This window comes from Notolepis coatsorum (assembly GCF_963971535.1).
Source record: "Notolepis coatsorum genome assembly, chromosome: 6".
NCBI classification, from domain to species: domain Eukaryota; kingdom Metazoa; phylum Chordata; class Actinopteri; order Aulopiformes; family Paralepididae; genus Notolepis; species Notolepis coatsorum.
In genome coordinates this window covers 158,538,948-158,552,326 of record NC_140170.1, presented here as the reverse complement: position 1 = coordinate 158,552,326, position 13,379 = coordinate 158,538,948, and the positions used below count along the sequence as shown (strand labels likewise).

Below are 13,379 nucleotides of genomic sequence, written 5' to 3'. Positions count from 1 at the left end.
GGAATTTGGAAAATAATAAAACGGATTTCATATGGCTCTAGTGAGAATGCAAGCTTTGCGTAGTGGGCGACTGGGCGTGTCAACAGCGTCAGCTGAACGCACACACCAAGAAGGGAAAATAGTCACAGATATCGCAGAATGTCTCATTTCATAATACAATGTTTCTGAATGGACGTTTGGATTAAACCAAGTTGTATGCACTATGCAGTGATGAACGGTTTTTCACAGCGGAATACAAGTTACTTAAAGGATAACTCCACTTTTTTTTTTAAATTAGCTTATTTAACATCTTCCCTGGAGTTAGACAAGAAGATGCATACCTTTTTTGTCTCTGTGCGTGCATTTTAGCTTTGGGAATAGACGCTCCGTTAGCATAGCTTAGCTTCATCACTGGAAGTGGGGGAGGACAGTAGCCTTACAGTGCCTTACAGTGTATTGCAAGGTCTGACATTGACCAAACTTGATATGCATGACCTTGGTGGGCTCTAGGTCAACTCCTGAAAAGGGGGTCAATGTCAGACTTTGCAATCAAAAGTTAGGGGGCTAATAACCCTTGCCATAATTTCAGTGCGCCCCTAACTTTTGATTGCAAGGTCTGACATTGACCCCCTTTTCAGGAGTTGACCTAGAGCCCACCAAGGTCATGCATATCAAGTTTGGTCAATGTCAGACCTTGCAATACACTGTAAGGCACTGTAAGGCTACTGTCCTCCCCCACTTCCAGTGATGAAGCTAAGCTATGCTAACGGAGCGTCTATTCCCAAAGCTAAAATGCACGCACAGAGACAAAAAAGGTATGCATCTTCTTGTCTAACTCCAGGGAAGATGTTAAATAAGCTAATTTAAAAAAAAAGTGGAGTTATCCTTTAACGTTACACAGGTCGCTCTATGCGCGCTTAGCTTGTTAACTCATTCAGGACCAACAGCTGATGGCCCTTCTGGGCCAACGCTTTATCCAATGGAGAATAGGACTTATTTGCGAGTGCTTAAAACATATCAAATATAATAGCAATAGATCTAAATAACAGTGATCGTCAATAAACTCCAGCAAATCGAGCTTAAAGCCCAACATCCAGGTTAAACCCTACTGATCAATTATGGGTAGTTTACATCATTGGTATAATTTCATTATTTATTTTTTTCCATTTGACACCGGAAATGCCACTTCGAAAGAGTTAAAAAAGGTCCACGCACGAATAACATGCACGCGCGAATCAAAAAAGCTTATCAAACGCCGACGTCACTACAGGTGCATATTAATGAGCCAAATCTAAAAGCTTATCAGACGCTAGCACGGCCGTGACGTCACTTCAGGAAACGTATGCCTTATGCCCGTCCGGGTCATAGTACTAGATCAATGGTGGCCCACTCGGTGCATCACAGTTAGCCTATAGCTCCGCCGTCCCTGCTACAGTCGGGACCACTACAGCTCCGCCGTCCCTGCGGGTGGTTCTCTCCTCTTTGTGTGCCCCCGTCCTCGCGGGTGTCCTGCGGAGGAGCTTGTGGACGCGACAACAGCGGCGGCCGTACTCCGTAGGGTGTTTGAGCCTGTAGAGTTAGCTCATAGCTATCGTGTACCACTAGCCTTTACGGGCTCGAGCACCGTACGGCTGCCGCCGTTGTCGCGTCCATGGGCCCCCCGGCAGGGTACCCGTGGGGACGGGGTGTACAGAGAGGAGAGAACCATTTTGGGTCGGCCGTTCATGCCGGCCAGCGAGCCGGATGTCGGGATATGTTGTTAGCACAATAGCTACCAAGCTAAGCTATGTTAGCTACTAACGTTATAAACACAATATGTGTACAACGACACAATGATTTACATTATTACAAATATGGTAACGTGGTTGTGGCTTTTACAAATAGTGGTTAGCTATAATCACGGAGCAATAGTGTTAGGTGAAACAGATACATTTTCATTCGGCTAAGCATATATCTATGGTAGCAAGGCTCTCTGCCTGCAGTGCCTGCCACTAGCTTTGTGTGACTCTCAGCGCCCCCTGGTGAGCCCCCTGGTGCCCTGCACCTGTTGTGACGAGATCATTTCGATTACACATGCACGTTACGAACCATTGATTAAAATATCCACGTGCGTGGTGATTGTGTTGGGCAGACAAAATGTTTGATAAAAACGCTAAAACTGGGTCAATTTCAATACTTTTTTCTCCCTTCTTCATGAAAGTCACCGTTGGCCTAGTCCACATTGTTTATTGAACAAAAATACAACGTGAAGGTTGGCCTTTAAATGTATTGTGCCATTTGTCGCTTGATTTATGAATCGTTTTCAAATAAACGCTAGATTATCGATAGTATGTCCTCATTAGGGCTGTCTTAAATACTTCGAAGCTTTATTCGATGGGCATGGGATTCGAATATGAAAAAAAAATGCGATTAAAAAATTAAATATATATATATTATTATAATTTTTTTTCTTCTTTTTTGCTAAATCAACTCTGCCTCTCTTTGTTAACTACAACAAGCAATGCCGTTTGTTATTTAAGACAAGGTCGGACTCGGCACCGACAGATTTGTGTTCATTGTGCTGCTTTTATAAAGCCTCAAATGACGGCTTACAATATTTCATGAAAGCAAAGTGTTTCGTTTATCTAAGATTTAAAAAGGTTTAAACTTTACAGCACTGACAAAGTTGAACAAGTCCCACAACATGAAAAAAAAAATTAAGATAAAAAGCTTCGAATTCCAAAAGAAAATTCAAAGGTCAGCCCTAGTCCTCATGCACGAAGAGAAGCGGGGTCTGAAAAATCGATTCTCCGTACTTTGGTCGGCGCGAACCTCACACACACACGCAACGATGGCGGTGATAGGAACATCTGATTACCCCAAGATTCGTATTACATAAAGGCCTTACCTCACATCTGATGTCATGCAAAAAGATTAATCCAATTCCTGATCGCCATTCCAAATATTGATCGCGTTTATTTATCCAACGTTATATATCCAAAACACATAATCCACGCTGATTTGAGTGTCCTTAGTCCATCTGTTATAATGATACTGCATGCCCGAGAAGTAAAACCTGGACTGGACTTATTTTTTTGATGCAGTCCCAGCCAATCCAATCCAATGATGTGCAATACCATCCGGGAGACGATAGGCGGCGGTATTTGCCCTTTGCGAGCTCAGACCCATTCCCAATGATAACATCAGGCTGGATGGATGAAAAATGAATGGACATCGCTAATAAAAGAAATATGGATTAAAACCCGAGGGGTTTGGCGCCCAGAGCATGGCGAGTTAACCCGGACTATCTCGGGTTTGGCCTCCAGTGAGTTAACGTTAAGAAAGCAGGAGCCATCTGCCAACAAAGATGTTGTTTAAACAAATGTATTCACAAAATGGATTACCATCCAAACGTTATTGAAGACTCCTGTGACCAGTAAGTAGGTACTACATACGTCTTACTTTTACTAACCATTGTTGACCGCAGCAATATGCGCAAATGTTCTACGTTAACGTTATATATGTGTAAATGTGCCTAAAGTCTAGACTCTACAGTGCAAGCGTTTCACTCGCATTTGCGACAAAAATAGCCAACCAGAAAAATTATTTAGGAGCATATGTGACAGTTTGATGACCTAAACTAACGTTAGCTGCTAATGTCAACCAAGCTGGTCCCAGAGAAGTAAAAAAACGAGGGCTGTCAGTTTATCGCGTTAATTAGATTAATTAATTACACAGCAAATTATCACGTTATAAAAATGAACTCAAAATGAAATTACAAAAAAATAAAATATTAAATAATTTAAATCTCATTCATTCCATAAGAACGTAGAATACACATTTACAGACTTTTTTATATGGTCCATTTGCATGTTCTTGGTATCTGATTATAGGGACATCTATGGATCTCAGGGAATGTATTCCCAGTGTCAGAAATACTGTGTCTGTCTGTTACTAGGCTTGAGTAAATTGTAATGAACCAAATGAGAATATCAATTAAATTTGACTGTGAATAACACTATGCTCAAATTGACCAGACCTGAAAAATCTAAGCAAATTAATAGATGGAAGATGATTAAACAGAAGGTTTTGTAGATACAGTACTGAATTCTGCCATCCGGACACAATTTGAAATATGATTATAGAATATAGAATATCAGGCATAAAATGGTTATGCTGTAGAAATTGTCGGAAAGGAGAAACGCACAATTTCTATCTTGCGACAACACAAAGCCATGAGTCATTTATGATCTTTTTAGCACAAGTGACAGCTGTCAGATCTATGCCGTGCTAGCCTCTGACAGCTCCTAGTACCCAAACATTTTATCAATGACATTCCACCAGCGCGTCTTCTCCAAGCCCAACCCCCACCTCCTTAAAGCGACAGTGCCCCATCAATACATCAACACAATACAATGGTGAATTAAGTCCATAGCACCCACTACATACGTCCCCCCAGAATTCATCATAACAAAAGAAGTCAATGAACAGGAGGGCGGAGAACTCTGCCATAACGGCTCCGCCTGACCCCTGTAGAGGCCGGCGCCTCTGTGGGGAAAACCTCAAGGCCCCTACGACCACTGGATAGGTGGCGAGGGGGTCTCGTGGGCCTTACTCGGAAGACTGGGCAAGGTAGGGGGTCGTCCCCGCCGTGGGGGCTGGGCCAGTCCAACAGGTTTGCCCAAGTCCACATGAGCCGGTTTAAGGCAGTCTATGGAAATGTGTTCCAGCTTCCCGCCCATGTCCATGACAAAGTACTTGTCTCCAGCCTCCTGGACACGGAACGGACCGTCGTATGGAGGTTTCAAGGGGTCCCGATGGGCATCGTGACGGATGAAAACTTATTCCGCTGACTGCAGACTTGTAGGGATGTGCGACCGGGGGAGGCCGTGCTGTGAGGTGGGGACCGGTGTGAATACCTTAGCCTTCTCCAGAAGTGCCGTCCGCTGCTGGGCTGCAGACCAGGGGGCAGTAATGTTAGGGATAAAATCCCCTGGCACCCGCAGAGGCTGACCGTAAACCAGCTCGGCCGAGGAGGTCTGAAGGTCTTCCTTGGGGGCCATCTTGAGACCAAGCATGACCCACGGGAGCCGGTCGACCCAGCCGCTGTCAGTAAGGCTGGCCCGAAGTGCTGCTTTCATTGAGCGGTGAAAGTGCTCGCATAACCCATTGGCCTGCGGGTGGTACGACGTAGTCCGGTGTAGCTTCACGCCCAGGCTCTTGGCGACCGTGTTCCAGAGCTCGGACGTGAACTGTGGGCCCCGGTCTGAAGAGAGGTCGGCTGGAGTGCCAAACCGGGCAACCCAGGTTCCAATAAAGGCCCTGGCCACCTCGGCGGACGTCGTGGCTGACAGTGGAACTGTCTACCATAGTAAAGAGGTAACTGAAGCCATGTGAGGGGGGCAGGGGGCCCACTAGGTCAACGTTCACGTGGTCGAACCTCCTTTCAGGTACAGGGAAGTGCTGCAGGGGGGCCTTGGTGTGACGGTACACTTTAGCGTGCTGGCACTCCAAACAGGAGTCAGCCCAGTCTCTCACATCTTTCCTAAGCCCAGGCCAGACAAACTTGGCGGACACTAGTCTCTGCGTAGGTTTCTTTCCCGGGTGGGAGAGGCCGTGGACAGCGTCATAAACACGGCGCCTCCATCCTGTGGGAACGATGGGGCGCGGCTGTCCCATAGAGACATCACACAGGAGTGTGGTGCCAGCGCTGTCAAAAACCACATCCTCTAACTGCAGGCTTGAGGTGGCTGACTTGAAATCTCGCACTTCAGGGTCGGTAGCCTGGTCTGCCGCCATACCGGTGTAATCCAGCCCCAAGTGGATGGCGCCCGCTACAGCCCGGGAGAGGCAGTCTGCGACAAGGTTCGCTTTACCCGTCACATGTTGAATGTCAGTAGTGAACTCTGAGACATATGAGAGCTGTCGCTGTTGACGGGCGGACCATGGCTCAGACACCTTGGCCATGGCGAACGTCAGTGGCTTGTGATCCACGAAGGCCGTGAACTGGCGGGCCTCCAGCAGGAAACGAAAATGTCGGATGGCAAGGTAGAGGCCGAGGAGCTCCCGATCGAAGGTGCTATACCTCCGCTCGCTGGGGCTTAACTGGCGGCTGAAAAAAGCGAGTGGCTGCCAAGCCCCGCCTACCCACTGTTCAAACACTGCGCCCACGGCAAAATCTGAGACGTCGGTGGTGATGGAGATCGGGGCCTTAAAGGAAGGATGTGCCAGCATGGTGGCGTTGGCTAGGGCAGCCTTGGCATCCAGAAAATCTTTGTCTCTCTCTGCAGACCAGTCGACAGCATGTTTTGGCGCTTTACCCCTAAGGGCCTCATACAAAGGCTGCATAATCTGAGCCGCCTGGGGAATAAAGCGGTGATAAAAGTTGATCATTCCGAGAAACTCCTGCAGTGACCTGGCCGGGGAAAATTCATCACAGCTTCCACCTTCATGGGAAGAGGGACCGCTCCCTCCTTAGTGACTCGGTGCCCCAGGAAGTCAATGGTCGAGCGCCCAAACTGGCATTTGGCCGTGTTGATTATCAGTCCATGCTCATTTAGCCGCTCAAAAAGCATCCGGAGGTGGGACATGTGCTCAGCCTTAGAGGCGCTGGCTATGAGGATATCATCAAAGTATACAAAAATAAAATCCAAATCTCGTAGCACAGAGTCCATAAGGCGCTGGAACGTCTGTGCAGTGTTTTTGAGGCCGAATGGCATGCGCAGAAACTCAAATAGTCCAAATGGAGTTATGACTGCTGTTTTGGGGACGTCCAGCGGTTGGACGGGCACCTGATGATACCCACGCACAAGGTCCACCTTGGAAAACATAAATTTCCCTGAAAGGCGGGCAGAAAAGTCCTGAATGTGCAGGACTGGGTACCGGTCCGGCGTCGTAGCATCGTTGAGCCGGCGGTAATCACCACATGGGCGCCACCCCCCTCCCGGCTTGGGGACAATGTGGAGGGGGGAGGCCCATGGGCTGTCGGAGCGACGGACAATGCCGAGGCGTTCCATGTTCTCGAACTCTGCCTTGGCAATGCTGAGCTTGACCGGGTCGAGGCGCCGAGCCCGGGCATAAACCGGAGGGCCGGTCGTGGTGATATGATGCTCCACTCCATGCTTGGCTGTAGATGATGAGAATGTGGGCCGCGTGAGGCCCGGGAACTCAGCGAGAAGGTGTTGAAACTCGTCTGCGGCGGAGAGCATGCTAGAGAGTCTGATGGAGTCTGCACCCCCAAGCGCACCAGCATAAGAGCAGAATGTAATGGCATCAATTAAGCGGCAATTTTTAACATCCACTAACAGTCCATAATCACACAAAAAATCTGCGCCTAGAAGAGGGACGGTTACATTAGCTGTGATTAAGTCCCAGCCAAACCGCTGGCCACTAAAACACATTTCGACATACCTGGTGCCGTATGTGCGAATGGGGGTGCCGTTGGCGGCCTCCATGGGGGGTCCGTGTCCACCGGATAGGATGTCCACTCTAGAAGCCGGCAAGACGCTCCCCTGCGCGCCCGTGTCGCACATGAAACGCCGCCCGGAGATGGTGTCCTGGACAAACAGTAGCCTGCCAGCCCGACCGACGCTCATGGCCACTAACGAGCGCCGGCCCGGGCATTTCCCGGCCCACTGAAGCTGCACGGCGGGCGGCACTGCTTGGCTTTACGTCCAAACCGTGCATGATAAAAACACAGCCCCGCGTCACGCTGCTGGCGAGGGGCTGTCGCTGCGGCGGTGATATTCCAGTCTCCCGGCGGTGAAACAAAGGCTTGGGTTGGGAAAACTGCCGCTGCACAGTGCTGTTGACCAGCCAAAAAAAAAATCAGCCTCCTCGGCCAGAGCGCGGCAATCGTCTATAGTGGTGTTGGCCAGAGCGGCCCGAAACGGAAAAGGCAGCTGACGCAGGAAAAGTTGCATGAAAAGGAAATCAGGCTTGTTGTGCTCTCCCAATAAATCCAGCATCCTATCCATGAGCTCCGATGGCTTGCTATCACCGAGCCCTTGCAAAGAAAACAACCGGCTGGCCCGCTCGGTATCGGAAAGTTCGAATGTCTTTAATAGGGATGCCCCGATCACGTTTTTTGCCACCGATACCGATTACCGATCGTCGTGAGCCATATCGGCCGATACCGATCGTTTTTGATTAAAAAGAAATTAAAAATTATTTTATATAAAAAGTTTTTTTTTTTTTTTTTATAAAATATATATATTATATAATTAGACTTGTAGTTGTATTATCTGCGAGACATCGCCACCACGCAACAAGTCAAAATGCTCGCTATCTGCAAACAGCTCCACTGTCTGTGTGTACTCTAGTAGCCCTAGCTCCAAAAAGGATTCTCCGGCGCTGCAGCGGGACCCTATTGGTAACGTTATGCTTTGGTCATTTCACATTCAGCAAGCCCTCAGCTCGAATACGCATTCAATCAATGTTATAAGACATTGATATCAGGAGCTATCTGTAGCTACTGCTAGCCGGCTAGATGACGTTAAGACAACTATTTAGTTCAATCGGACATTTCGTTTTGAACCGTGAACTAACGTCAGCTAACGCAAGCTAACGGAGATATCAACATGGGCTACTGGACTTCCTGGGGCATTTGTTGATATCCGGAGCTATCAGTAGCTAGCCGGCTAAATACCGTTAGACAATGCCTACTAAAAGTGAATAGTTGACTGGGTAATTTTGTTTAAACAGTAACGATAGCTAGGTAGCTAACGTTAGCTCAGGTCGAATGCACTATCTAGACTCAGCAGAAGAGGTCCGCCTCCGTGTTTACAAACTCTACACGGGTACGGGCGGGGCTAGGGAGGAGGAGCAGTTTGCAGGTCCTGTGCGTCTGAGACAAGCGAGTGAGATATCCACTTGATCAGTTTCCGCGATCTGCGAATATGACTAATTATCGGAATTCCCCGATCGCATATTTATACTGATTATCGGCCGATAACGATCGGGGGCCGATCGATCGGGGCATCCCTAGTCTTTAATAGATGACTTGATCGTGTGATATTTATCTCGAGCCGGAGGGTTCTTGAGAAGGCTCACCACTCTGCTGGCTGTCGAACTTCCCAGGGCTGACACCACATAATAATATCTTGTGGTATCCGAGGTAATCTCACGCAGCTCGAACTGTGCCTCCGTTTGCGCAAACCATGGCGAGGCTGACGACTCCCAGAACTCAGGTAATTTCAGCGAAACTGCGTTCGTAGAATGTTGCCGCGGAAGCGTCTTCAAAACGTATAACAGGGTCACCAATGTAGAAATCGTCGGAAAGGAGAAACGCACAATTTCTATCTTGCGACAACACAAAGCCGTGTGTCATTTATTATCTTTTTATCACAAGTGACAGCAGTCAGATCTATGCCGTGCTAGCCTCTGACAGCTCCTAGTACCCAAACATTTTATCAATGACATTCCACCAGCGAGTCTTCTCCAAGCCCAACCCCAAAACCCACCTCCTTAAAGCGACAGTGCCCCATCAATACATCAACACAATGGTGAATTATGTCCATAGCACCCACTACAATGCGATTAAAATGCGATTATCCTGTAATTAATTAGATTAATTTTTTTAATCGCCTGACAGCACTAATTTATACACATCAACGTTATTAGGCTATAATAATAGATTATGCATCGATGCATCTTAGAATCGAGACACAAAAAAGCCAATCAAAGACTCTTCTTCCTCCGCCAGCTAAAAAAATACAGAGTCAGAAAACATCTCCTGCTCCGCTTCTACCAGGCTATCATCCAAAGCATCCTCACCTTCTCCATAACTGTTTGGTACAGCAATCTGGACACTCACTCCAAAAACAAACTCCAAAGAATTATCAATAAATCCTCCAAAATAATCAGCACCCCCCTCCCTTCTCTCGAATCACTCCACCGCAAAAGCACAATCAGTAGAGCTAGAAAATCATCTGACCCCACTCACCCAGCACACCACATCTTCCAGCTGCTGCCCTCCGGGAGGCGCTACAGATCCCTGACCACCAAAACATCCCGTTTTAAAAACAGCTTCTTCCCCACTGCCATACGGACACTGAACTCTCTGTAATACACCCCCCCCCCCCCCGCAAACCCCCTTACCTAATTTTTTTAATCTAGATGAATCTATCTGCAATCCTGGAGTTAATCTAGATTAATATGGCTCATTTGAAGTCTGCCGAAGGCATTCAAAATATGTGTGTTCTATGCAGTGTTGTGCTAGTTACTGAAAAATAGTTACTAGTTACTTCATTTCAAAAGTAACTCAGTTACTTTACTAGTTACTTACACCCAAAAGTAATGAGTTACTGTGAAAAGTAACTATTTAGTTACTTAAAAAAAAATTCTCCCATTGATGCCCTTACAGATTCTTACAGTCAACATCTGTTGATCATTTTGACAGTTTCCACTAATCTCTCTGTCTCATTCTCCCCCTTCCTTCCACACAAGAGAGAGAGAGAGAGAGAGAGAGAGAGAGAGAGAGAGAGAGAGAGAGAGAGAGAGAGCTTAGGTTCTAGGTTGAAAATAAGTGCACGCTAGGTTGAATGAATTGATGAACAATTGATGTCGCCGTTGGAACGTTTCATTATAAGCGCCTTGCAAGTTTCAACGTTGGTTAAATGGGAACTATTTTACTATTTCTTTCACTATTTGGGCACTTTTACACAATTCCTGTGAGTCTATGGAACACCTCTGTAAGCATTTTTTTTCAAAAAAATTCATTGTTTTGTATTTCTAATCAAGTACTCAAAAACAGCATTTTTCTACCTCAAGATCTTAAGCCGTTTTGAGGCTGGGCTCCAACCACTGTGTGGCCTGGTGCCAACTGCCACATTATTATGCAGCTGAGAAATCTCTGACATCACAGATATGCACATTTTCAGATGACTCAGTTCAGCGAGGGTGAATATTGTGAGAGGAGAATTGGAAGAATGCGCCAATATGAGAATTAGAGACATAGATCCTATTAATATAAGTCCACATAGCTAGGAAACGATGCTTGCCAGTACTGTAAGGATGCATTAGCCATTAGCTAGCTTACTTACAGAGACTTGTTGTGGAGGTTGTAGCTGTGTTCAACTTCAACTTATGAGAAAGTGTAATATTTGCTTGTTATTAATAATGTAGACAATACAAGTGTGTACAACAATATCCATTTCAATTGTAACATTTTAAGATGATCAATGATTATATTAAATGATTGCCCTGCTAGCTAATGAAGTGAATCATTCTCAGTGGAATACACAGATGATCTTATTAGCTACAGGATATTTGTAAATTTTCAAACTTTCTCCAAAACGTCCATTATTTCCGCATTCTTTTAAGAGAACATTTAAAATTGGGGTTTGTCAGAGGGAAGCGACGGTCGCGATTGGAGGATCAAGAAAAGAAGGCAGGGTTTGAGACAGGTCACCCACTCTTACCTGCACATTGATGGTGGATGTGGAGGCGAGACTGGTCTGGGCTGCGGACACTGTGATGGCAGCGGGGTTGATGACCTGCTGGGACAGGGTGGCGATGGTTCCCAGTGTGGTGATGGGCGTGGCCAAGGAGGCGTTGGCACTTGCCACGCTGCCCCCTGCCAGGGTGGAGGAGACCGTGCCAGTGACTGTGCCCAGAGTGGTTAAACCTAGGGGGGGTAAATGGTGCATTTTTTATAATAATAGTAGTTATTAAGTGGTAGTAGTAGAAGTAGTAGTTGTAGTAGTAATAGTAGTATTGGTAGCAATAGTAGTAGTAGTTGTAGTGGTGGTAGTGTAGTAGTGGTAATAGTAGTGGTGGTGGTAGTGTAGCATTAGTAGTAGGGGTGCACCGATATATCGGTCGGGTATCGGCCGATAAGTGCCTTGTTGACTGCCATCGGCCTATAAACTCAAATTTGCCGATGGCAGTGGCCGATAAATATCTGTCAATTTGTGTCGCGTCAATCTGGTCCACACGTTCAAACTTTTGAAAAAAGTTTCAGTCAAGCGACCTGCACAACCCCGCCCCCACACACGCTACTGCATCAAAGTTACTTATGATTAACAAAGGCATTCGTTTTGTGGCATTAATTAACGTTACATATAGTTACACGTTCAATAACCAGCATATTATTTACCCGACCATATAGCATTGTTGGTCATTCATATCTCAGTTCCTTCCTTTGCTCAAAGAGCCCATACTGAATTGTACCCATTCTGCAATCTGTTAATAAAGTTTTCAATCAGACAAATGTATAGAAAAGCTTTTATTATAACATTCGTTGGAGTAAAATCATTATGCCTCGTTTAGTACTCCTGCGGAGCGCTGGTAGTCTACTCGTGGCCGGCAGGGAGCTAAAGTTATTAGCTACGGTATGTTTGTTATTGATTCTCTCGTGTAAATCAATGGCGGACTTCCCGGAAGTAAAAAACGAATAAGCGCTTGCCGATTAGTGGTAAGAACAGCAGAGGCGGGTGCAAGCGGTGTGACGTAATTGGCAGAATCGATTGTCAATCAAAATTGTTCTGTTGCCATCTACCTGCATTGCTTTGGTTGAGAGAGATAGTGCTCTCTTATTAAAACTCATAAACAAGTCTTGAGCAAGACAAGTTAGTCTGTTAGGTTATGAAAGCCAGTGAGTATTGTATGACTCAGACTTCAGCAATAATCATGACTCATGAGCATTATAAAATAAAAACACACATGGCATGGTAGAATACCATAAACATATTTCTTGATGTTTCCTTTTTTTTAAGTAAGTAAAGAGGCCTATGTTCATATCGGTGAGCACAATGTAACACAAAAAGAGACGTGTAGCCTATTTATTTAATATTTTATTCATTCATTTTATTATTATTATTTTATTTGTCAAGCATATGGCTAAAACATTTTCATAAACAATAATATCATTTTTTGTTATATGGTTATAATAAAAGCTTTTGTATTATTATTATTATTATTATTATTATTATTATTATTATTATTATTATTATTATTATTATTATTATTAGTCTGATTGATTGAAAACTTTATTAACAGATTGCAAAATGGGTACAATAGAGTACAGCTCAATACAACAACAGTGGACTGGAGGATGAAGACCAGAAAAAGAGTTTAGGCTTTTTTACATAAGGGTCCTCCATTTTCAATTCATAAAAACATTTAGAGACATACAAATATACAGTAGTTTCATAAAAATTAAATTATAATAAAAAAAATTATAATTCCCCCCCCCCCACAAATATCGGTATCGGCCGATTGTGTTAGTTGAACAATCGGTATCGTGGCAAATTTTCATATCGGTGCATCCCTAATTAGTAGTATTGGTAGCAATAGTAGTAGTATTGGTGGTAGTGCAGCATTAGTAGTATTGATAGCAATAGTAGTAGTAGTAGTAGTAGTGGTGGTGGTAGTGTAGTATTTGTAGTAGTAGTAGAGGCAACCATGCAAGGTGCCAACCT

The 13,379-nt window shown here is 45.4% G+C and overlaps 1 protein-coding gene across 5 annotated transcripts in view; it reads right to left on the bottom strand.

The window, feature by feature from the left end:
• The window catches only part of hcfc1a (host cell factor C1a), a 75,250-nt gene that overhangs the window by 23,467 nt on the left and 38,404 nt on the right, over positions 1 to 13,379 (bottom strand). For all 5 annotated transcript variants that reach the window (XM_084316945.1, XM_084316947.1, XM_084316948.1 and 2 more), the window contains exon 17: positions 11,379 to 11,584. In XM_084316945.1, coding sequence (XP_084173071.1) covers positions 11,379 to 11,584 — 206 coding nt within the window. The remainder of the gene's footprint in view (positions 1 to 11,378; positions 11,585 to 13,379) is intronic.